This window comes from Corylus avellana, chromosome ca3 (genome assembly GCF_901000735.1).
Source record: "Corylus avellana chromosome ca3, CavTom2PMs-1.0".
Classification (NCBI taxonomy): domain Eukaryota; kingdom Viridiplantae; phylum Streptophyta; class Magnoliopsida; order Fagales; family Betulaceae; genus Corylus; species Corylus avellana.
The window spans coordinates 26,110,067-26,135,779 of record NC_081543.1 but is presented as its reverse complement, the minus strand read 5'-3'; the positions used below and the strand labels follow the sequence as shown (position 1 = coordinate 26,135,779).

The following is a 25,713-nucleotide window of genomic DNA, read 5'->3' as shown; positions in this document are numbered from 1 at the left end:
AAATTACAGGCTCTGAGTTTGACCCTTCTCAACCTTTGTTGGGACAAAGCTCTCAACCTTTATTGGACAGCTAAGATTTACTAGTTACTACCATATTTGAAAATGCTGGATTCGTCCCTGAGTTTGACCCTTGTCAACTCTTGTTGGGCAGCTAATCTTTACTACCGTATTATTTCGGTATTTATTGTCTTTTATTTTTTATCTTTTATTTTTTATATGAGAGCACAAAATTAAAAACGAGTGATAACACAACAAACAGTCAAATTAAGAACAAGTCAATACAGTAGTAGTGTAATTGAAACGTAGAACTAGTAAGGACGTACAAGATTTTTTATTCTTTACTCTGCTACGTACTGCACCTGCGGTACGTACAGCGCCAATGATTTGACAGGGAATTAAAACCATCCTCGTCACAAGCAGAATTATTTTCCGTTCTTTTCGAAAGATCTGAAAAGGTCCAAAGGGTGCGTATGAACGCCAGAAGGCTAGTGGCAGACTAACCAAGCAAAGTCGCAAGAAAACGGCGTCTCTCTTTTTCTGTATTTGGACAGGCACGATAGAAATTGATTTAGCATCAAATTCTGTAAACTTAATTATTAGCATCAGATGGAGTGTCGGCCGGACTAATGCAACCAAATTTAGACATAATTTCTTACGAAAGGAACCAAAAAAAAAAAGGTACGCGGCACGTTAAAGTCACACTGGAATTGCTAAGGGGGAAAGGTTAAGAGATGTCATATTATCCTTTATTGGGAAATTAAATCGTGGGTGTCTTTCACCCATCCAGTTTGTCCTAATTAATGTGGCCCTTTTCTAGAAAGAAAATCCTTTCTTTTCTTGTACTACATGGAATCCCAAGACTTATTGTAAGAGGAGAAAAAGCAGAGACTTCATAAGAATAGAAACTTGTAGGCTTGTAGCCGTGTGACAAGCAAAAAGAAATAGGATATATTATTTCCGGTTCATTTAAACTCAAGCGTTAATGAATCAGAGAGTAAGAAAGTTGATAAATCTTAATATAAAAGTTTATGGCCGACAATTAATTGACTTAATCAACCACCTATTAACTAACTAATTGATTAATGGAAAAAGTCAAAAATATTCATTGTCAGTATGAAGTCAATTAATAAATTGACTTAACTGACTTTTACGAATCGGTAGGCGAAAATGCCCTTACCGACATCAACCGAACCGATATCCACCCCTAGTCTTATGTTATTTTGTTTTACTATTTCAACTTTAAGTTGTATTCCTTTAGTATAAGTAAGGGTCATAGCTAGCATCTATTTTAGAACATTGAGAATGATTAAGCAAAAGTTTGTTTGTGATTTATCTCTTACCTGAAAGGAGTTATATATTGTGGTCTCTCCTACCCGAAATTAGTCATTATTATTAATATATTTATGTTATTAGTTGTGGGGTTTAATCATATAGTAATTTCTAAAGCAAAACAAAGAGCCGATAGAGCATTACCATGATTGATAATATTATTATAAGGGATAGTGCTTGTAGTATAGCGTCAATGAAAATAAGAACAAAGAGCGATACAGATGTGTTTAAATTTTGAAATTAAATTATAATGAAGAATTTTGTGCCGTTGAATGGCTTAAAATTATTAAGGAAAAATACATTTTACCTCCTGAACAATCTACTCATTTGCACTTTTAACTCCAATGTTTAAAAAGCGATATTTTACCCCCCCAAAGTATCTGACATTGACACTTGACCCCCATTAAGTATTTTGAATTGACATTTTACCCCCAAAAACTTAATAATTACTTCGGGATGTAAATTGTCAACTCAAAATATTTTAGAGGGATAAAGTGTACTTCTTAGGGTTAAGTGTCAATGACAAATACTTTGGGAGGATAAAGTGTTACTTTTTAAAAATTGAGATTAAAAATGCAAATGAGTGAATAGTTCAGGAAGTAAAGTGTATTTTGGACTCAAATTTGCAAATGACCACCCACCCCACCCCACACATAATCTTTCCACCTCACATTACCTTATTTTATCCCTCTATATATATATATATAGGGGAGGAGGGAGGGGGGTTGAGAGGGGTCAATGCCCACCCTCAACCCCCAAAAATTTCCCCCATCCCCGGTAGAAAATCCTCAAAATCCTAAATGCCCACTCTCAGTCACATATTAGGGGCCATAGACGTTACCTTCGGCTACTCACTCATCAGACATCATAGGCAAACAATAAACACTTACGGGCGCCAAGAACTTTTTTTTCTTGTCACACTTTTCAGCTTCCAGGTGATTTTTAGGTTATCGAAAGGTTGAAGATGATAACACTTTATTTTTCTCTAAAACGCCCCGTTTGATTTTAGTTGACTTGTGGCTCCCAGGCTACCACGCGTTCGTTCATAAAATTCAAACGCTTCGTTTTTCCATGCATGTTTTGTTTTTAACGAAATAGCAGGCAGATAGAAAGAAGAAGAAAAAAAATTTTGTTATTCTAAATTCTGATGCAAGACTAATTAGTGGGCCAATGGGCAATTAAAAAGAGAACAATTTCTCTTGGCACTATTGACTGGCCAGTGGTTTAGCGTGGCAATTAAATCAGTGTGCCAGTAATTTTAATTCATAACTTTTTTCTTGCTAGTAATTTTAATTCATAGCTTTTTTCTTTTTCTTTTTCTTTTTCTTTTTCTTCTCTTCTTTGAGTGAACCTACTTGATGACTTTTCCAAAACTGCTTGATTTTTTATTTTTTATTTTTTTTTAAAAAAAAAAAAAAAAATTTAAAAGGAAGATTTACTTGATGACTTGATTTAGTTGTGACTCTTGTTTCATTTAATATAAGGCGCCGACCCAAATAAAAACCTAAATTATATATTTAGAGCATTACAATTATATGATTCTGCAAACTTCTTAATCAAAAAATTGCAAATTGCGATTTTTCTTACAAAACGACTTTCAATTTGTAAACCTTTTCTTTAAGCCATCAAATCAATTGTTTGGCTTTTCTTTTTTCAGAGCTTGAGAGGTGTAAAGTTAAAAGACTACTTAAAACATAGCAAAATCAACTTCTTTTTTTTTTTTTTAAGATTTATATTTTTTGAAAAGTTTCAAATGCATAATCAAAATTTTACATTGATTAAGCTTTTCGTATTTAGATTTCTATTTTAAATTAATTGTTTATAAGTATATATAGTTTTTGTTAAATATTTTAATTGTGTGGATCAGTATATGATTGTAGTTACCGGTTACTATTGGGACAACATTTTCATCATGAATAATGTTGAAAATCATTTACATAATCGAATGAGAGAATAATGGAATGAATGATTGTTTTCAAAATATGATAATATTTTTAATCATTTTTTATTTGTATATTAAAAAGAAAATGACCCTCCTAAACCCAAATGCTGGCTCCGCTATATATATATATATATATAATAAACTTTTAAAAATTAATTTTTGCCTCCCAAATATTTTGTTTTTAGGACTGCCGAAATCCAAGAGCTCGACCAAGATCCAAATAGTAGTTACTATAAGTCTACAACTATAAAGTCTCACTCCCCTCACTAAAATAAGCTTTCTTTCTTGGTGTTTTCTGGGTATGATTCCTCTCGACATTTAATTTGATCCCCTCACGCCAAGGACCTCCAAGAAAAACACACAAACACAAATGCTTTCTTTTCGTGGCGTTTATTGTCTTTTTGTCTTTCAGCAAGGTAACATCTTTAGCTCGGCACCCGTAATCATTCTCATCAACCCTCTATATAAAACGCTTATGACTAAACACGCACAAACACAAACGCTTTCTTTTTCGTAGTGTTTTCTGGGTCTGATCGAAGGAGTACTCCTCTCTACTGTCCGGCAAACCCAGTTCGCATGCTTTGCATTCTGGTCGATCATTAAGCGGTGACAAGTTGGGCATGGAGGGTTTTGTCACTTGCAACTTGTTACATGGCTTTGGCGCAACCACGAAGCCGACGAGTGAAAACCCACAAGGAAACGATGGCGAAAAGAGCAAAGTTTCCAAAGACAAGACAACAGGTGAGATTAGTTCCTCATTTTCTGAATGTTAATGTAAAAGAAGCCATCTTGTATGATTTGTTTGGCTACTATAGAGAATGATCATCAATTACTTAATGTCGGTGAAGCTGCAGGAGTTGAGAGCGAGAGCCAACATGGATTGGAGGAGATTTCGTTGGAGTTGAAGCTCGGTTCCACTACATGCATCACCCAAAAAAGGAAAGCGAGTGAAAACCCAGAAGGAAACGATGGCGAAAAGAGCAAAATTTCAAAGGACAAGACAAGAGGTGAGGTTAGTTCCTCGTTTTCTGAATGTAAGGTAAAAGAACCCATCTTGTATGATTTTTTGGCTACTCTACAGAATGATCAATTAGTTAATCATGTAGGTGAAGCTGCAGGAATTGAGACCCGGAGCGAATATGGATTGGAGGAGATTTCGTTGGAGTTGGAGCTCGGTTGCGGTACATGCACCACCAAAAAGAGGAAAGCAAGTGAAAACAGTAGTAGTGCCAACGTCCCTCCTTCATCCAGAAAAAAAGAGAGACATAACGATGCTTCATTGGAGTTGAAGTTCGAGCTTGGTCCCACGGCTATGAAGAAGACGATTCAGACAAGTGATATCAGGGATTCGTCGAGGCTTTTGTTGCCGAAGAAGTGGGTGCAGGAGCACATTTTAGGCCTATGGGATGCACGACGCATTGCTAATGGGATTTCAGTTGGTGTTTGGGATTTTGATACCAAGTCTGAACATGAATTGATCTTCAAATATTGGCCAAGTGGAAGTGGGAGCTATGTTCTCAATCGAAATTGGACGGAGGAGTTTGTGAAGAGGAGGAGCCTCAAGAAGGGTGATGAGATTGGACTTTATTGGGATCCACCCAATTCAAGATTCATTTTCAGCCTTCTCAATCCGACCCGCTGCAGTTAGGGCCACTTCACTGTTAGAAATAATGCAGGCATGCCTACGCTACAAGTTGCAGATGGTGCTGCATGTGGAAGTTTCCATAGCCTGTTGCGGCGACGTCCTCGATCTATGCATGCTCTTGTACGTCCTTACTAGTTCTAGGTTTCAATGACACTACTTTATTGGGTGGCCTGTTCTTAATTAGGTTGTTTGTTGTGTACGTTATCACTCGTTTTTTGTGCTGGATGTTTGATGTGTCTGGTTCTTCCCCTTCTCTATTTGCCCACTCTCGCTCCCTCACTCAGGGGTTGCTTCTGTTGGCATGGAAATAATTTTATTACAACAGTTTCTTGCCTCTTGTCTTTTTCACTCTCTCAAGTGGAAAAATTATCCAACTTTTCCATGAAGTGAAAATTTTGGTTATTAAAGGCTAGAAATTAAAATAATAATTGACAAGTTCTACTTATAAATCAAAATGATCAGAAACTGAGAAAAGTGATTGGATCACTTGAATATTGTCCTGTTTTTTTTTTTTTCTGACTTAAAGGTGTTATTAATGTTTTCCTCCCCTTACTTGTTTTTTAAAATTTTGAAGGGGAGGAAAATAAATAGCGTTTTGAATCTTCCTCCTGAGTTATTTGATAAAAGGTAATACACATTTTTCTCTTGAAAAAGCGTTGCTATAGTGGAGAATCGAGATCTGCCTGCCTTGTTTTTCTCTTTTAATTTACACTAAAGAAGTGGTGTTTACACCAAATAATATTGAATTCAGAAATTTTTGTCGTTGCAAATGCCTAATCTCGTACGTATAGATAAACGATATGTGTGTTAGATAAACGATAGATAGATAAGCTGTTAGACGTGATTTTTGCATCATATAAGTTAATTTTATACAAATTGAGAGTGTTAAAGGCGGCTTAAAGCGATATTTTCCTCATATTAATTAAAATTATACAATTTTGAGAGTTCCAGAGAATCTGCTTAAAAGATGCGTTAACGAGGGGACATAGAATATTACCAAATATTATCGATACTACTATTATTTTTAAAAGTTATTGATGGGATAGGAGGATGGCACTACATAAGGACAAAGGTATTGTTAATTTTGGTCAATGGAAGACATGGTGATGGAACTTTTCTCTTCTACAAAAGTAAACAGTTTAAGGCTTCTTACATGCGCATCCCACAAAAGATTATCTTCTTTTTCATCTAGCTGCCACCCTCTTATTGCAAATCCTTTTTCCATTTCCTCTTCATCATCTTCTTCTATCTCTTTCTTCCAAGCTTCATCCTTCCCATTTTTTTTTCCTTTTGTAACCATGATGTAGCGGGTAATAATAATCAAAAGTGTCTGCGTCTTCTAACAAAAAAGATAAAACAAGTCTAAAAACTTAAAGAATGATAAACTCAGCTGAGTGTTTGAAAAAAAAATTTTAATTTGGTAATAATTTAATTGAGTCTCCGTTTTACATTACAAACTAGTGTGTGTATATATAAGAAAAATAATCATAAAGAAAGTAAACAAAATCCTGGTAGCCATAGTAAATTTCTAATCCTAAAACCAAAACCAAAAATAAAAAATAAAATAAAAAAAAAAAAAAAATAAAAAAAAGATGAGCATCGAGCACCGGTGGGTGGCCGGCCACTCACTGCAATTCAAATGTTTTCTTTTTCTTTTTCTTTTTTTAATTAAAAAGGAAGAAATGTAGACGTTTTTGTAACTTTGGTTCAATTCTAATTAAAACACATATATTATTACCAAATTAAACAATATGAATAACTATTACATTTCACTCTTACCTGTTCCTACTAATAACTATTCATTTTCCTAACAGAATACATATTTTGCGAACTAAAGAAGCCTTGGAAGAATTGTGCATGGAATTTTCAGTTCTTTGTGAATCTTAGCTTGCTTTAGAGTTTTCCAATCTTGAGAGTCCAAAGCCCATTTGCATTAAAAACGGTATGTTAATCTTTTTCATTTATAGCACAATGATATAATATTAAGCACTTCTAGGCTCTGGCCCAAAAGAACGCAACACTTCTGGGCTCTAGCCCAAAAGAAAACCCCCTCACAAATAACACACAGAAAAACCCATAGATACAATATTAAATGTAATTTTTTCTTAAACTAAAATACATAGTAAGGGCATGTTTGATTTGCATAATAGACTTCTGAAATAAGATTGTCTTAAGAAATAGAATTTTTAAAGTTAAAAAGAGTTTTTGAGAAAAAACTTTATTTTTAAGTTTTTCTTAAAAGAATGTTTTAGCCCCTATTTAGAGTTAAAAAGTTAAATAATAATAATAATAATTTCAAAATTTTTTATCAAACATTTCAACCTTTTGTGTGTAATAACTCTTTATATATTAAAAATATTTTTAAAGAAAAATCCTATGTGTTCTTCTAGTATTTTTTTAGTGTCTTTCCAATTATGACGTGATTTTTAAAATTACTAATAAATTAAAAATTAATAATAATAATCTTAAATTCAACGATAATTTTAAAATCACATTACAATTAAAATAACATAAAGAGAACAGTAAAACAAGAGCTAATATTTCTCTTTTTCAAACTCTCAAACCTCTCAAAAGAGAGCGAAAACAACCTTCCAGATCCCCATAATGCCCTCTCAGAACAAAAAATAAAAAGGAAAAGAAAAAGAAAATCCCCATAATGCCCAATGGAAGAGAGAATTCTCAAGCATCCATACGGGCCATACCGCGCGAAACCAAACCAGTTTCAAGGGTGAAAGAGTCAATAAACCACAAGAAGAAATTCTAGAAAAAGGAAGAAGAGCCCAGAGCCTCGAAATGCGATTCGACTGCCTTGGTTTCTTAGCAAAGAAGCCACGAGAAAGCTCTGCAAGCCCCCCCCGCAGTCATGACACGTTATAAATACCCGGCCTCTCCAGCTGTTTCTACGACAGACAAAGAAACACCAGAAAATCCAACGTCGCGGAAAACAAATCCCTGGGATTTTGAATTCCTCACCACCCTCTATCGCTTCGTTCTGCTTTCTGTGAATTCGAGTTCATTAGCAACTTGTATCATCAATGGCTGACGTGCACATGGGAGAGACAGAGACGGAGACCTTTGCGTTCCAGGCAGAGATTAACCAGCTTCTGAGCCTCATCATCAACACCTTCTACAGCAACAAGGAGATCTTCCTTCGTGAGCTCATCAGCAATGCCTCTGATGTATGTTTCTCCCCGTCAACTTCTTGATTAGTATATATGTGGGTGTTTATGGGTGTTCTGAATTTGGGTTTTGTTTTGTGTTGTTGTAGGCATTGGATAAGATCAGATTTGAAAGCTTGACGGACAAGAGCAAACTCGATGCTCAGCCGGAGCTCTTCATCAGAATTGTTCCTGACAAGGTCAACAAGACCCTCTCAATCATCGATAGCGGTATCGGAATGACCAAATCAGGTTCGTCAACCTTAAAATCCACCCCAACATTCCCTTTTCACTGTCCTTGAAATACTATTATTAGTTAATAATAACAAATAATTCTCTGCATGTAACTTCTGACTGTTTTTTTTTTTTAACAAAAATTTGTAATCATTGAACCATTCACTTAAGGTGTGGTTTCATAAGCTTGGGAATTTTTTCTTTGGAATGGGTTGTGATTGATTGAACCAATGTGGGTTTTTGTGGGGATAGATTTGGTGAACAACTTGGGGACGATTGCGAGGTCGGGGACGAAGGAGTTCATGGAGGCGTTACAGGCCGGGGCCGATGTGAGCATGATCGGGCAGTTTGGTGTTGGGTTCTACTCGGCTTACCTTGTTGCCGAGAAGGTCATCGTGACGACCAAGCACAACGACGATGATCAGTACATCTGGGAGTCTCAGGCTGGTGGCTCCTTCACCATCACCAAGGATGTCAATGGCGAGCACTTGGGCAGAGGAACCAAGATCACTCTCTTCCTCAAGGAAGACCAGGTATGAAAAGATTGCCCACATTTTTTTATTCTATTTTTTAATCTTTTTCTAATTATGCAAGTGGACTTGGGTTGTCTATGTGTGTGTACTGTTGTTTGTGTGGAAGTGTGGTTTCAAAGCTGCAATTTTAAAAATGCAATTAAAATTTGAATAAAATCACGATTATACCTTAAAAATTATAATTTAGCTAAACGTACGATTACGTAACCTTTGCCTGGAATTTGAAAAAGGTAATTTTTTTTAAAAATGCTTCCCAAATCAATATACTCTTTGCAATTTTGTTTAAATCACAAATTTTGCCAAAATTGTAGGGTCAAACAATTTTTCATTTGTCCTGCAAATCTATGCATGAATTGATCACTCAAGCAAATATTATAAAAACCAGTTTTGTCTATGTTATTATTCCTTAGTTTTTGGATAGTTTAGTGAAGGCATGATTGGGTGTGGGCCTAAAAAGGCGTTTAACACTCAAAAAGTCAATTGAAAAAAAAAATACTTGTTTGGTAAAAAAAAATTGAAAGTACTTTTAAGGATCTAAAAACTCTAAAAATAGTTAAAACACACTTTTAGCAAAAAAAAACCATTTCTTTTTTTAAAATCTCTATTTCTCAAACATAATTTCAAACATGCTCTTAATGGTCTAGTCCTTAGTCTCAAATTTAGGGCTTGGTATTGAATTGAATGTGATCTTAATTGACGTTGCAGTTGGAGTACTTGGAGGAGAGGAAATTGAAGGAACTTGTGAAGAAGCACTCTGAGTTCATTAGCTACCCAATCTACCTGTGGACTGAGAAGACTATAGAGAAAGAGGTTAGTGATGATGAAGATGAGGAAAATAAGAAGGAAGAGGAGGGTGATGTTGAAGAAGTCGATGACGAGAATGAAAAGAAACAAAAGAAAAAGAGGGTGAAGGAGGTGAATCACGAGTGGGAACTCATCAACAAGCAGAAACCTATTTGGCTCCGAAAACCGGAGGAGATAACCAAGGAGGAATATGCCTCTTTCTACAAGAGCCTCACCAATGACTGGGAGGATCCCCTTACTGTGAAACACTTCTCTGTGGAAGGGCAGCTGGAGTTCAAAGCCATCCTTTTTGTTCCGAAGAGAGCTCCATTTGATCTCTTCGACACGAGGAAGAAGATGAGCAACATCAAGCTCTATGTCAGGAGGGTGTTTATAACTGACAACTGTGAAGAACTCATTCCAGAGTATCTCAGCTTTGTGAAGGGAGTGGTGGATTCTGATGACCTCCCACTCAACATTTCTCGCGAAATGCTGCAGCAGAACAAGATTCTCAAGGTGATCAGGAAGAACCTGGTGAAGAAATGCATTGAGATGTTCAATGAGATTGTTGAGAACAAGGAGGATTATGGCAAGTTCTATGAAGCATTCTCCAAGAACATAAAGTTGGGTATCCATGAGGACAGCCAAAACAGGACTAAGCTGGCTGAGTTGCTGAGGTACTATTCAACCAAAAGTGGTGATGAGATGACCAGCTTCAAGGACTATGTGACAAGAATGAAGGAGGGTCAGAAAGAGATCTATTACATCACCGGTGAGAGTAAGAAAGCTGTTGAGAACTCACCCTTCCTTGAGAGGTTGAAGAAGAAGGGGTATGAGGTTCTTTTCATGGTTGAGGCCATTGATGAGTATGTTGTTTCGCAGTTGAAGGAGTACGACGGGAAGAGGCTTGTGTCTGCAACAAAGGAAGGGCTGAAGCTGGAGGATGAATCGGAGGAAGAGAGGGAAAAAAGGGAGGAAAAGAAAAAGTCATTTGAGAATCTGTGCAAGGTAATCAAAGACATCCTTGGGGACAAGGTGGAGAAAGTGGTGGTGTCTGATAGAATTGTGGACTCGCCCTGCTGCTTGGTCACAGGGGAATATGGATGGACAGCCAACATGGAGAGGATCATGAAAGCGCAGGCTCTGAGGGACAGCAGCATGAGTTCTTACATGTCTAGCAAGAAGACAATGGAGATTAACCCGGACAATCCCATTATGGAGGAGTTGAGGAAGAGGGCCGAGGTTAACAAGAATGATAAATCGGTGAAGGATTTGGTGATGCTGCTCTATGAGTCTGCTCTTTTGACTTCCGGTTTCAGTCTCGACGACCCGAACACATTCGCTGCGAGAATTCACAGGATGTTGAAGCTGGGTCTGAGCATTGACGAAGACGAGACCGGCAGCGAGGATGCTGATATGCCACCACCTTTGGAGGAGGGCAATGAGGAGAGCAAGATGGAGGAAGTTGACTGAGGAGAGACTGAAGAGAGAGAGAGAGACATCATTATGTGAAAAACATGAAGTTTGCTTTTTTTGAAGGACTCCTATACCATTGGTGTTTCTGTGCAGTGTCAAATGTCAATCTTCTTTTAGTTTTCCAGTTTTTGCATTTTCTGCTTTTAGTTTCTTGCTTTTGTTTAGGATCTCGTGGATGGTAGTACCTATGGTTATCCACTATGTCACTTTGTTATAAAAAGGTACATTTGATATATAAATACAATCTTAAGTCTGTTTCCAGGTATATAAGTACTACTAGTTCTTTTTTTTTTTCTTTTTTTCTTTTTTTTCTTGTTCTTGTTCTTTCTTCTTCTAGCTACAGCAGAACTAGTTAAATTTGGTAGGCTCGTTTCTTCCCACCATGGCTCTGCTGATTAAGTTGTTGGTAATGTTCCATGGTTGATTTAGCCTTCAAGAATTTGGCTTTGACGGATGCTGACATTCTTGAAGGGAATTGAAAACATTAGATGGTTTTGGATTTGCCTTACGTCCTATATATATAAAAAAAAAAAAAGGAAGCAAGTACTTGAAGCCAAAGCCAAATCCGTTCTGTAACTGAAAATTTTCGCCTTAATTTTATAGCAAGAAGGAAGAGATAGGATGGGCTCTAAATTTTCATTTTTACATGAGAATAAACGCATCAGTTATCTCACCAAATGAAGAAACACACTATAAAAAAATCCACTCTTTTAATTTTTAAAGACCTACAAGAAGTCCAAAGGAATTCCCAAACACCAAACCTAGGCCCAGATCCAGGCCACCGTCCACCTCAGTCGTGCTGCCACCAGTTTTGACCATCATCTCCGGCACCGCACAAAAATACACCACTGGCATACACCCTCCAGCCTCCTTCCACTGGTGCTTGTAGCCAAATCCAAATTTGGTCAGAAAATTCCCAAACACTAAACCCAGATCCAGGTCACTGTCCACCTTAATTGTGCCAGCCACTCCGGAAGAGCCCCTACAGTTTTAGTACTTTTGACCGTCTCTGTTAGACATTAGCCTCAGCCTGCCATTACGGCCAGATTCGGCATCCCACCACCGCCTCAACGACCTTCACCTCTGCCACCCACAGACAACCGCGCCACCACCTATTGGTCATCGCCAGCGTTAGCCCACCATCCACGAAGCGCCGCTCAGCCGCACCTTTTTTCACCGTTCAGAGATTGCTTCTTCGTTCTTGCTCCCCTTGGTAGCCACAAATACAGAAGCAAGAGACGTTGGATTGTACAGGAGCACCTATCTAGTGTTTCTTGTCTATTTTATTTATATTGTATCACCGGATTGGGATCCCCAGCATTAGCTGGGAAATTGCCGGTAAAAAATAGCTGAAATCTTAGTCATTGAACTTTATCCAATAGTTTATACACTGCCACATGTCCATTTAATTAAAAAAATACTAAAATAATATTTAAGTTTTTAAAAAATATTATAAAATAATTATAAAAAAAAAGTAGCCACTCCATCTGAGACTTGTGGGTGGCCGAATCACCCCCTAGGGCCATGGGGTGGCTAGAGCCACCCCCAACCAGTCATTGAGGGCGGCCGAAGCCACCCCCTAAGGCCACCCCCTAGGCCAAACCAAAAAAAAAAAAAAAAAAAAATGGGTTTGGCCTAAGGGTTGGCCGAACCACCCCCTATGGCCATGAGCCACCCCCAACCGGCCATTGGGGGTGACCATATTTTTTTTATAATTTTTTATTTTTATATTATTTTGTTTTATATTTTCTTTTTAAAACTTAAATAATATTTTAGTATTTTTTAATTAAAAGGACATGTGGCAAATTATAGACCATTGGATGAAATTCAATGGCTTAGATTTCACCCATTTTTTATGGGCTTTGATGGGCAATTCCCTAGCCATTGCTGGGGATCCCGATCCTACCACCCATCTAAATTGAAGGTATTCCCTTGGTTTTCTTTTTTCTTTTTTTGTTTTTTTTTTGGGGGGGGGGGAGAGAATATCTTGTTTAATCCCAAATGTGAGGAAATAAATTTTAGTAGTTCAAGCTTTGTGTAATCTGATTTTTCTTTTTCTTTTCAGTATGGAGAAGGGGAGAGGGGATTTTTGGTATCTTATTTAAATGCATGTAAAGTTTTATAATATTTACTAAGCAATTAAATTCACAATTTTCTGAGAGTATAAGCTTTGATGAGAATTAGTGAATGTTAACAAATTGGTAGTTAGTGGTAATACTACGAGTCTAGTCTGGCGATTTTAGCTTTGTTGTTGAACTTGTTTTCTTCTATTTGTTGTATTAGTGTTCATTTTTTGCAGCATAGAAGAATGGTATGTCCAGGTTCTTCAGGCTCTTTAGTGTCTATCAGATTCCTGTCAACATTCTTGTTTTGCAAAATTGTTGCCAAAGCCCAAAGCAGCATTATTGGTATAAAGCTTGGCTTTCACCTCTAAACCCAATTAAACAAAAAAAAAAAAAAAAAAAAGCTGTGTGAAATGAGAATGATAATTTTGTGTGAAAGTTAACATTACTCATGAAGACAATTGGATGTGACGGGTAATATTTACTCATGAAACCAATAGACAATCAATTCCAATGGATTGCAAAGATTTCATCATCGGTTCAGCTTCAAATGGTCAAATTCTTCCTACTGAGAAATTGTGGGGAGTCGTGTACCAAACAACACTCATTTATTGCATATCATATATGAGAATCATCTAATGGTTACCAAAAGAAGGTGGTGGTGTATTGATGGATAAAGGTGGAAGTGTCACAAATGTCATAAAACAAAAATATGTAGATAATGCTTCAGAAGTAGTAATGAAAGACGATTCATAAAGCAGGAAAATTAAATAGCAACTATTACCAATCCAACATCTAACATTTTCAAACACCAGACGAACAAAAAGAAGAATTGCTATTCAGCTCCCATATGCAGCAAGTGAAATGGATTCGGCTTAAGAATTGAACTAACAAAAACCATGCAATGTAGGAACAGGAGCCATAACTCTCAAGAAAGATTTGAGCTCTCTGGGGCACCACCACCAATACCACCAGCTCCACGACCAAAGCCAGGCCTTCCACCAGGACCCTGCAAGTTTGGTGCAAGAAACAATCATTAGAGTACAGTAGAAACTATCGAACTACAATCCCAGCTGCCTGGGAAAACAAGTCATCCCCAATTCTTTTACAAAGAACGCCACCACCAATGGACATATGCTGGCTTACAAATTAAAATCTCACATATTTCCCTAACAACTTTGAAGATTTCAAATAACTACTCAAATGGAGACAAAAATCTGCAAGAATAAAATGTTGGAGATATTAAAAAGACTAGGGCTCGTTTGGCAAACTTTTGTAGGGTAACTTTTTGCTTTTGTGAAAAGAAAAAACAAAAACATAAACAAACAACTCAAAACAAAACACACTCAAAATAACTTATACATTTATGTCAAATCACAACCAAAAACCAAATAAATCTAAAAGGCATTGTCAAATGAGCCATATATTGGACAGAAAAAAGTGATACTATTAATGGAAAGCTAACAATCATCAGATAGTCAAATTTCGTAATCTAACATCAGTAGGATTGGCCCCTCAAACAAATTAAAGGAAAAAAAGTCGGGACACCTGAGACACTAAGAATTAGATTGTAATACTAATGCATTCTTTCTAGCTATAACTCCACATACAATCAACTTCCAACCTCACAATAATACAATTTAATCATTACTCCTTTTGACCACAAATGGAAAGCTGCCGGTGTGTGCCTCAAAATTTTCTATTGGCCACTAACATCATTTCTTTACACATAAAGAGGCAACTTGTTCAAACAACTAGATGAACGACAGAAACCATGCTTTAAATAAAGAGGAGTCTGGTTTGGGGTTGACAACTGAACCAAATTAACCCAGCAATATTAACACATAATACCTCAAGAAAATAAAAAATACGGGGCTTAGAGAAGCCATGGGGAGGGGGTAAGGAGGATGGGGAAGAAGGCCTCAAGCCATGACAGGATGCATTCCCCAATAAGTTTACAACTACAAAAATGTCAAAATCTAGTCCCGAAAATTATTATGTTTCTAGGTTTTTCACTATCGTCTAGACCTGAAGTACTCCCACACAACCCCTGCTTCCACACAGGTGCAAACCAGAATTTCCCACTTGTAATGAGCTGATGTACCAGTGGACTATAATAATTACTCTTACAAGAAGCAGCAAAAAATTGTCTAAACTCTGAACAACAGGAAAGTCAACAGTACCAACCCCAGTGGCCTAAAAGAAAACTTGACACACTAGTTCCCCTCGCTCAATAGACTCACCAAACCCATCCAACCTAACCTTAAATGGCATATTTGAAGAAAATAAACAATGCCAAAAACCAAGTCAAAGAAACAATTTGCTATCACAAAGAAAGAACCAATTTGTATGTTCCCCGCCAAAATCAAGCTCGCGACTATCACAATGGGACATAAATATGATACAAACAGCAATAAAAGCATACAAACATAATAGATACCGAAAGAAAGTACTAAGGAAAGACCACAATCAAATTACCCCAAAACTAGGCCTGTAGTCAGCAGGTGCTCCGCCCTTGTCACCATAGTCACCACCGGGTCCACGGGGACCTCCACGGTACCCATCTCGGTCACCAAATCTCCTCTCTCCCTCAAAACGAGGAGGGCCACTGATTCACAACAACAGTTTTCAATTACTCACACAAACCCCAAAAAACACAAATTTAACCACCCATATCATATCACAATCAATTAGAGCAATCTCAGTAACCAATCCACCCATATCACATCACAATCAATTAGAGCAATCTCACCAATCCACCACGAAGAACAAAAATTTACCGTGGGCGATCTCCAGATGGGCCGCCAAAGGGCCGACCAGCAGGACGAGCCTGTTTCTTCAGGGTTGCTGGGACAATCTCGGAGGGCAGGTTGAGATAAGTCCTGAGGAACTCAATGCCGTCGTTGGTGAGATACCAGTAGTAGTGCATCCAAGCAAAGGTCTCGCGCACGTACGCCTTGGACTTGAAGCTCTGCATCAGCTTTATTACCTGTAGATTAGGCACATCGATCTCGGGGTGCTTCGCCAGATTGAAGTCCTTCTTCGCATAGCAAACTCCCTCTGAACACAAACATTACCACAAAATTGAACAATTAAATAAAACACATATATATACACGTATAGAGATAGCTACATAGCATATGTATGTAAGAAACCTTGGAAGAGGTACTTGGAGATCTCACGGCGATTCTTCTCCGAAATGATCTGATGGGAAACAATTAGAAAAGTCAAGAGACCGATTTGATATCTGTTTGCATGCCGAGAAACAGCGGAAAAGGAAAGGAAAAGAATTTAGAGGCTTTATATTTTCGTCTAAAACCCTAAATACACGCGATTCGTTCATTTACATTTTCCTTTCTTCTCCTACGAAAACTTTCTCGGCAAACAAACAGAAAATTAACTCTTTCACAGATAGAGAGAGAGAGAGAGAGAGAGAGAGAGAGATACCATGGTTGAAGTTGAAGATGCGAGGAAAATACAGGCGGCGAGTTCTCTCTCAGTCTTTGCTTGCTGCAATAAACCCTAATTCTGCTTTGGTTTTATATAGCCCACCGATGGGATATGGGCTTAGGATATATATGGGCATAGGTTTGGGCCTATGTATGGTCTAGTCTTATGGCGATGGCCCTTTAATGGACCAAAAGAATTGTAGGAATATCAGCCCAAAGAGGGGGTCAACCTTATGCTTCTGTCATAGACCTTTATTCCACCCCCCCCACCCCCTTTTTTTTTTTTAAGGGAAAAAGGGGAGATTGCACACGTGGGTCTTTCTTACTATTAAGCTTAATTTGTTTGGAAGTAAATATTTTTTTTGTTGTAAAATATTTTTAACAAAATTATTTGAGCTAAAAACAATTTTCAACTTTTCTTTGATAAGAAAAATTAGTGAACGTAACGGCGACAGCGACAGCGGTCGGCGGCCAGCGACAACAATGATGACAGGGGACCTCCAACGAAGGTGAGAAATTGCTAATAACCTACGGTGGTGGTGGCCGATGGCGGATCTGGTGAACTCTGGCGACCTCTAGTGGTGGTGGCAGAGAATGAATAAAGAGAGAAAATACAAGAATGAGAAATTCAAACTCATAAAATGGTTTATAATTTTAAAACAAAGAAACCATTTTACTTGGATTAAAGATGGTTTTCATGGTCAACCGAAAGTATTTTTGATATGATCATGATATTTGGTCACATCAAAAAATAGATAAAATGTTTTTTATAAAATAGTTTAGTTGAAAAACAAAGCATCAATTCTTACAAAAGAAATAAGATGACAAGTGATGGGAAACTTCTAAAAACCTTTTTGAAAGCGGCACGTTAAGCAAATTGATATACTGTAAAGTTAGATTTAGAGTATGTTTGGAATTGTATTTAAGAAATATAGATTTAAATCAAAAAGATTTTTTTTTTTTTTGCAAAAGCTTCATTTTTAAGCTTTTGTCATTTTGCCAAAAATGGGTTTTGGGTTTTTTTGAACTCTTAAAAGCGCTTTCAATTTTTTTTACCAAACCGGTCTTTTTTTCTTTAAACGGACTTTTTGAGTGTTAAATGCACTTTTAGTAGGAGTAGCAAACCTGCCCCGGTTCCCAATTTTGGCGGAATCGAGGTACCTGGTTTTTTTATTTTGAAAAATCGAAACCGGTTACTCGGTTATACAATAACCGGCTGGTCCCAGTTGATACCCGGTTATCCGGACCAGGTAACCGGTTTTTTAAGAATATATATATATAGCTTATTTTAGGTATTGGGCCTAATTTTTGGGCTTATATGAGGTATTGGGTCTAATTTTTGTTCTTAATTTAACAATTTTTTGCCCTTTCTTTTTTAAAAAAAAAAAAAAAAACAAAAAAAAAAAAACAATTAGCATTTTTGTCCCAATAAGTTGGGCTTTGTTGTGATTGTTAAAAAAAATAATAATAAAAAAAAAAAAACCCAAAAAAATTACCGTTTTTGGCTTTCTGGGCCTTAAAAAATAAAAATCCAATGTTTAAAAATGTTCTAAAACTTCATTGTTTAAAAATACCCATAAAATCCAATGTTTAAAAATGCCATAAAAATTCAATGTTTAAAAATGCCCCAAAAAAATTAAAAATAAAAAAATATATATTATTTTATATATATACCCGGTTACCCAGTTACCCCGTTACAACTCATGCCAAAAACCGGAATCGGGTACCTGGTTACCAGTTTTTTCCAACCGGTTTCCCGGTTACCGGTTTTTTCCAACCGGTTACTGGTTGGTACCTGATTTTTTTTGACATCCCTAACTTTTAGGCTCTTCAAACGTACACCCATGCAGGCTCTTAATAGTCATGACTGGCTTGATAGATTTTGTGGAGACCATTCACAGTGGGTTCTCTTCATTTAACTTTTCTCTAAAAATCTAACAAACTCCTTACATTACTTTAAATTTAACTCTTGTCAGATTCACTTCCTACATTCCATTAGTCAAAAAAACAAAAGTTATATAATTTGTATTTTTATTTTTACTCTCCCATCTCCTATCGGTTAAAACTAATTAAAAAAAAATGATATTTAACTAAGGTAGATAAATATATAGGGAGTTTGATATTTTATTTCTTTTAAAAGTAGCTCTCTAAATTTAATAAAGTAATTTTTTCTTCTCAATAAGTTTAATTTTTATTTGAGGAGTACAATGTACATTGTGAATGCTCTAGGGAAACAAGTTTAAGTGAGACCCTTTTTTATTTTTTAATATTAATTAAATAATATTTAATATTAAATCATATTTATTTTTTCATATCCAAATTAATGCATACTTTTTAAGTAGACATCTATAAATAAAAATAGAGGAAATTTCACTTAATCACCATGAACTTTTATGACTTTTGCAATGTTCCTTCCAAAGTTCAAAAATTATCAATTTAGTGTATTAGACATAATTTTTGGAAATGTCACAAATCTGTTAAAATTTTCTCTCAAATCCTCTTAAGGATGTGATTTTAAAATAAATGGTCTTGTGACCCACGACAAGGTCACCACCAAACCCATGCGGAGGGTCTGGTTGCGACCCATGCTGGGTCACAAGTGGGCCTCGTCATGACCCAAAGTGGGCCACCCTACGACCCATGTTGGGTCATGGCGTGACCAATACTCAGTCACAAGGTGACCCAACGTAGGTCAACCACTGTTGTGGGTCTAGCCGTGACTCGCCGTGCAGAGACGGAGGGAGGGGGGGACCAGGGTGGGCCATGGTCCCCCCCAAATAATGAAGAAAAAAATTTATAAGTAAAAAAAAAAAAAAAGGCCATATTTTTAGATTTTTTGGCCATATCCAATAAAATTTTTTGGCCCTATTCGTAATTTTTTTGGGTCATACCTATTAAGTTTTTTTATTTTTAGTCCTTACTTTTAAATGTCTATTTTTTTTGCCCTTATTTTCAAATGCTCACTTTTTTTTGCCCTTACCGTAGTCTTTAGTTCATAAAAAACAACCAAAATAATTATTTTTAATAAAAAAATTCTAAAGAACCGAAAAAAAAAAATTTTGGTTGGCCCCCTCCCATAAAATTTCTTGGCTCCGTCCTTGTCGCCGTGGATCATCTTTTGACCCACGATGGGGTCATCATTGGACCCCACTGTGGGTCTAGTTTTGACCCAGCGTGAATCATTGTTTTTTTTTTTTTTTTTTTTAAATAAATAATTAATAATAAATTTGAAATTTTATAAATCTTTCACGCCAATAAATCAAGCAATTTCCAACTAATTCTCAAAGTTTTTATTAAAACGCCGAGTGGTCAGCTTCCACATGTCGTTTCCATTTCTCGACTCATTGAAAAATGCCGAGAATTAATTTCCATTTCCTTGCGTCTAGAAATTAATGATGAGAAAGTGTCGACGTGATCATAAAAAACGCCGTTAAATACATATTTCTCAATGTTTCACGTAAATGCCAAGAAAAATAAAACATAGTGAATATACATTTTTCTTGTAGTAGGTATTACGCGGGGGTTGTATCTCCATGATAGCTCGTATCTCCTCGAAGTTGGCCTCAATTCCCCTCTATGAGACCATGTACATGTCATCCATGTACACCTCTATGTTTCTCCCAATCTACATCTTGAACATGTTGCTCACCAATTCCCTCTAGTATGTAGTTCTTGCGTTTTTCAACCCAAATGGCATAATCACGAATATGTACTATAGCTCCGGATCAGTGTATGTTAAATGACATATATCTTGATCTAATTATAGCCAAAAAAGACGGCCATAAAACTTTGTAATTCATGCCCAGCCATCAAATCTAGAAGAAGTTGCCGATTTTCGATAAAGGAAAGTTATATTTTGGGTAAGCCTTTCTTCAGGCCGGTAAAGTCCACACATTCTCTATTTGCCATTTGATTTATTTACCATAATTACATTGGCCAACCAATCGAGATAGTGCACTTCCCTTATAAAACCGAGCTTGCAAGAGTACTTTGTCGACCTCTTCTGCTACTACCTAGTTCCCCTTGAAGGCAAAGGTCCGTCCGCCTCTTCTGCCGGACCTGCCAAGCAGTAGTGTGAAACTCAGCCTGTACTCCATGATCTCGGGATCAATATTAGACACATCTTGGTGCGATCTTCTTGTTCTTCTGCAAGAAGATTTATCGTCGGCAATGCCCAGAATTGAGAAATGCATGTATCTAATATCATCAAAGTCACTTTCGGTTGTATCTAAATGACTAGGCACTTTAATGTTATGAATCATTGCAGAGCGCCTCCTACTCATATATGATATGGCCATTGTACCTATATAGTAAGAAAAGTGATCACAAGGCGTAGACATGAAGGGTACAAAGATAGATGGGGTCAAAAAAAGGAAGAGAATAAATAGTCTTTTTTATCTTTCTTTTTTTATTAAAAAAAAATTAAATTAATTAATTTAGTACCACAAAGAAGCAACATTTAAATTTAAATTCCTTGGGTAACAATGAAGTAGGCATGATTTCATGAGCATGTAATTAATATTCGTATTAATTGTTGCTTAAAACAGTAGGAAAGTTAATTTAGGGCATAACAGAGACTCTTCCTCTCTTTTTCCAATATAAACTTTTTGAGATTAAGGAAATTAACTCAAATTAGACATCACTAATAAATGAATTGCCCAATGATCAGTGAGATGATAGCCTTCATTGAAAGATTGATTAAAGCATTACATCCTTCTTAATTAGGTGGGAATGGGAAACTCTACAGTCATTAAGATGTGATCATTAATTATTAGGGCACTCAATATATATATATTTTTTTTCCATGGCTGTACGTACGTCCAACCTTTTGGGTTCTACTCATCTCAAAATTGAGTCCATTTGGAATGTAGCTAAGCATTTGTTTTACATTCATGAAACTTTTTTCAGAATGTCCCACTTAATTATTATTATCAATTTCTTATGTTAATTGTTAGTATTATTATTGTTTGAGCCATTGACTGAATGCCGCGGTCAAAGAAGATCTGCTAAGACAGAAAACAGGCAAGACCCGCAAGGGTAATTAGCCGGTAGCATTGACTGAGAACACTCTAGTGTTTAAGTCAGTCAATCATTCAAAAGAAAACCCAATAAACTAAGAATAAAAATGAGTAGGTGCATACCTTAGAATAAGAACATTGGCTTTCATTTATAGGATTGCGTTTAATATGGTAAGCGGGCTTGATATAGCAAGAGCCAAAGGTAATGGAACCCAGCCACCATATTTCATGAATAGTTTTCATTCCGGAGATATTTCAATACCTCATTTCCTTAATGAATCAAGTTTATTAAATAGGCAAAACCGTACCGTGAATCAAGGACGGAGCCAGTTTGAATTTGGGTGGACCTAAAGTCAAAATATTTTTGAGGAGGGACCAATTAGCAAAAAATACTTAAAATTATTTTTTTTATCTTAATTTTTTTTTTTTTTACCTTAAATTTTTTTTTTCTTATAATTTGTGGGGACTAGAGCCTTTGCCGGTCCCCCCTAAATCCATCTATGCGTGAATGAGACATATCCTTCCTTTTTTATCCCCTTCAGTACCATACGTCCGTCGGTCCGGGGACCATTTCTGATGACTCCTTTGGGGGGGACTCGTCAAGCCCAAAGGGGGCCTGAGCGAACCTAAAAAGACCTCCCTACTAAATAGTATCACCAATTATCTCATGCAAGAAAATATCCTCACTGAAACAACGGTACTCTTATAATTACATAGGTAAATAGACGAAGGAGAAAATCCATGCAACCGACAAACAACAAATTGACAAAACTGATGGTGGTGCACTGTACACAGTAACACAGCGCTTCATAAGATATTAATGTTTTTCCTGACCATAACGATAATTTTCAAAGACATATACTGTTTTCAAGACAATATCGTCGTCGTCATCATCATCATCAGTAATTCACAAAACATTAGATTCAGTGGATCTGCCTCCTTTGACAAATATTTTATTTCAAACCATACAATCGTCATCCATCCATCTAGGTATCATGTTGATTGCCATCGCTGTAGTGTTGCAGATATTGGTAGTCATAATCAACGAAACGTGACACCCTGCTTAAACATTGGCTAAGTTTCTAAAAGAAATTAATTAAGTTTTAGAAATATCTCCCAGCCATATATTTTTTGCTCAGGTACTTGTCACATAAATAAAAAGTGGCATGCTGAAAAACACCAAAATATTCCTTGATCCCACAAAATATTTATAGCATAACACATCAACCAATCTGCGGTTTTTGGTTTTTTTGTTTGTTTTTTTTTGCTTTCGAAGCATATATATATATATATATATATATATATTGAAATAACATTAATTGAAGACAAAAATTTAAGGTTATATAATATATATATATATAACAATTCTCTTATGATTACAACCTAATTAACATGAAATGTAGGAGAAAAAGTCAATCTGGATTGTTATTGAAAAGGTAAAAGAAAAATCAAAACCATGTCAACCATTCAACACCATGACATGTACAAGAGCTTAAGGGAAATATCTCATAGTTGTGGTCATCAAGCTTTGCATCTTGCATTGTTGCATTGCCTTTATTCTTGAATTTCCTCGTCCATTTCCAAACACCAAGCAAACATTAATTGGCATGCAAATTTTTATGTTGCCTTTTTAATTACTCACAATTCACAACCTCACCCAATAGAAGCAAAAAAAGGGGGGAAAATGGCCTTTTTGTGGCGGGGACAATTTCCACAACCATTATCATCTCATAGAGACGAAGGAAAAGCATGATTCAATGTATTATTAGCTCCCACATTTGATGAAGCCGGTACGATTTCTTCCCCACCGAGTGGTCCTTCAACGTTATCCCAGAAAAGAAAGTTTGAGCATTGTTGCTGGGATTCAACCCATTCATTCAACTCCTGCCTTTGCAAGCACTCCAATCCCATCTCTCCTTCCTCATCTATGCTACACGATTGCACGTCAAGAGGCACCATATTCTCCATGTTCTCTATCAATGGCGGCAAATAATTTGCATCCATGCCCACCGCAAAAGCCGACGCCGCCGTCGTCGGAGGCGGAAGCGCTTGAACTTGATGTTGGTTCATATTCCATGTTTCATGAGTACTATGGAAACCCACCGCATCCTGAAAATACTCGGCGCGTACGACGTTGTTTTCTGCAGACCCATCAAGTGAAGATGTGTCGAACATGAATAAAGGGCATGAAGAAGAGAATAGGGTTTCATGAACAGGTTGCTTTGGCGTGAAATCTTGATTCACAAAATCAAGTTGGTTCGAACTGTAACCCATTTGAGAATGTTCTGAGTTAGTAGTATTTGTGGTGGTGTTGGTGCTTGGAGACGAAGAGGGTTTTCGTATCTTCTTCTTTATCCATGAATTCCAATAGTTCTTTATCTCATTGTCTGTTCTTCCCGGCAAGTGACTTGCTATATGAGCCCATCTACAAATCCATCATGCATACATGTTAGCATACTAAATGAATATGTCGGTCCACCCAAAAGGAAATAAAAACAACAAATAACACAGACATAATCGATCGTGAACTATCACGACAGTTTACAAAAAAAATTGTACTAAAAAAGGTGTTTTTGAAAACAATTTGATTAGAAATCAATGTTTGCATGTTCATATGAAAACAATACTATACTAGTAAAGCGTTTAGAGAAAGATTATTAATTGAAGGATTATTAATATTTAATAAATTAAGAAGGTGGAGGGTGTAGTGAGATAGAGTGCATATAATAAACATGTACTTAATTTCGACTGAAAACTACAATTTCAACCGCTGAAATTGCCCTCTTAACGACTCAAAATATATGTAGGTGATACTACTAGGGGAACTACTTTGAACAGTGAGATTGCTTCTGGTTGCAAGCTATTTAAGACAATCTCAAAACTTATTCAAAGACTTGGTGTTAAAGTTTTGTTTAGAATTGTCATTGTCAGTCAAGTTGCATACAAAGCACCTCCTCCACCACTAAAAAATAAATAAATAAAAATAAAATAAAATCCCACGAGTAAAACATTTGACGTTTCACACACTCACAAGCTCTAGCTGATGATACATCGTGTTTGAAAAATCTATGTTGCTTTGGTGTGACAAGACACCATGCAGAAAAATGTTTTTTTTTTTTAATTTTAAATACATATATATAAAAAATAAAAAATAAAACAAAAACAAAAGAAAAAAGGGGAAAGGGGGAACATTATAATCTACAGTCAACTTTTTTTATTTATTTATTTTTTTTTTTTTTCTGAACCTGTTTCCTACAACTCCATGAAGGCTGATGATTAACTTCTCCTCCTCCGGAGTAAACCTCCCTCTTCTGATATCAGGCCTCAAATAATTAATCCATCTCAATCGGCAGCTCTTCCCACACCTTTGAAGCCCTGAAAAATGTGATCCATGTATATATATATAAGCTACAGAATTTATTTATTTTTTTGTGTTTGGGAGAGAGAGAGAGAGAGAGAAAGAAAGATGACCAGCTTTCTCGGGGACTTCGCTCCAGCAGCCATAGCCATGGGTGGTGATGTATCGAATGAGCTTTTCGTCTTCCTCCGGCGACCAAAGGCCTCTCTTAACCTTCTGCTGATTACAGCAAGAATGGTGACCCATTTTTTGACGGAGCTCCGGGCCGGGGGGCGAACAATAATTTAACTTGGTGTTTTTTTGATTGTCTTGTATCAAATGAATGCGTGGAGGATTGATTATTGGAGGTGAAATGGCTGTGCAAGAGTTGGGCCTCTTTCTCTCCCCCTTTAAAAGAAACAGGGAAGTCCAACTCAGCCGACATTTACAACCGGATGGGGTCCATATAAGGGACCCGATCTCCATCTAACCCTAAAACGACGTTCCATCAACTTTATTCCCACGTCACCGGCCGTTTTCTACGTACATTTGTAGTATTACGTAATTACCGACGCACGTACCCCGTGAACTCTGCCGGTGGTTCCACATATCCTTGTCTCTCTCTCTCTTTCTCTCTCTTTTCTTCTGTGTCTCTCTTTCTGCAACCAATTATTACTATAGTCTATATGAAGTAAAACCCAGTGAAGTTTTTATTTTTTCTTTGGCTTAACCCCCAATGAACTTGT

The 25,713-nt window shown here is 36.7% G+C and overlaps 3 protein-coding genes across 3 annotated transcripts; 1 reads left to right on the top strand and 2 right to left on the bottom strand.

Moving 5' to 3' along the window:
- The first annotated feature begins 7,826 nt into the window (after window positions 1–7,826).
- LOC132176724 (heat shock protein 83-like) lies at window positions 7,827–11,364 on the top strand. The gene is made up of 4 exons (XM_059589008.1): window positions 7,827–8,095; window positions 8,185–8,326; window positions 8,561–8,841; window positions 9,547–11,364. The coding sequence occupies exons 1-4, from the start codon at window positions 7,952–7,954 to the stop codon at window positions 11,095–11,097; spliced, it is 2,118 nt and encodes a 705-aa protein (XP_059444991.1). The 5' UTR covers window positions 7,827–7,951; the 3' UTR covers window positions 11,098–11,364.
- A 2,435-nt stretch (window positions 11,365–13,799) lies between these two features.
- LOC132175207 (small ribosomal subunit protein eS10z-like) lies at window positions 13,800–16,699 on the bottom strand. Its single transcript, XM_059587077.1, has 5 exons — window positions 16,611–16,699; window positions 16,319–16,367; window positions 15,944–16,223; window positions 15,642–15,771; window positions 13,800–14,172 (listed from the first exon to the last, which is right to left on the bottom strand). Exons 1-5 carry the CDS (start codon window positions 16,611–16,613, stop codon window positions 14,092–14,094), a joined length of 543 nt encoding a protein of 180 aa, XP_059443060.1. The 5' UTR covers window positions 16,614–16,699; the 3' UTR covers window positions 13,800–14,091.
- Window positions 16,700–23,042: 6,343 nt separating this feature from the next.
- LOC132175206 (MYB-like transcription factor EOBII) lies at window positions 23,043–25,315 on the bottom strand. The gene is made up of 3 exons (XM_059587076.1): window positions 25,102–25,315; window positions 24,876–25,005; window positions 23,043–24,055 (listed from the first exon to the last, which is right to left on the bottom strand). The coding sequence occupies exons 1-3, from the start codon at window positions 25,232–25,234 to the stop codon at window positions 23,359–23,361; spliced, it is 960 nt and encodes a 319-aa protein (XP_059443059.1). The 5' UTR covers window positions 25,235–25,315; the 3' UTR covers window positions 23,043–23,358.
- Window positions 25,316–25,713: the final 398 nt, after the last annotated feature.

Coding starts and splice junctions, on each gene's coding strand:
- LOC132175206 (XM_059587076.1), bottom strand. CDS start 25,234: ATGGGTCACCATTCTTGCTGTAATCAGCAGAAGGTTAAGAGAGGCCTT. Junction 25,006..25,101: donor CGAAGTCCCCGAGAAAGCTG/GTCATCTTTCTT, acceptor CACATTTTTCAG/GGCTTCAAAGGTGTGGGAAG. Junction 24,056..24,875: donor CATGGAGTTGTAGGAAACAG/GTTCAGAAAAAA, acceptor ATGGATTTGTAG/ATGGGCTCATATAGCAAGTC.
- LOC132175207 (XM_059587077.1), bottom strand. Junction 15,772..15,943: donor CCATCTGGAGATCGCCCACG/GTAAATTTTTGT, acceptor GTTGTGAATCAG/TGGCCCTCCTCGTTTTGAGG. Junction 14,173..15,641: donor ACTACAGGCCTAGTTTTGGG/GTAATTTGATTG, acceptor CCAAACTTGCAG/GGTCCTGGTGGAAGGCCTGG.
- LOC132176724 (XM_059589008.1), top strand. CDS start 7,952: ATGGCTGACGTGCACATGGGAGAGACAGAGACGGAGACCTTTGCGTTC. Junction 8,096..8,184: donor TCATCAGCAATGCCTCTGAT/GTATGTTTCTCC, acceptor GTGTTGTTGTAG/GCATTGGATAAGATCAGATT. Junction 8,842..9,546: donor TCTTCCTCAAGGAAGACCAG/GTATGAAAAGAT, acceptor TTGACGTTGCAG/TTGGAGTACTTGGAGGAGAG.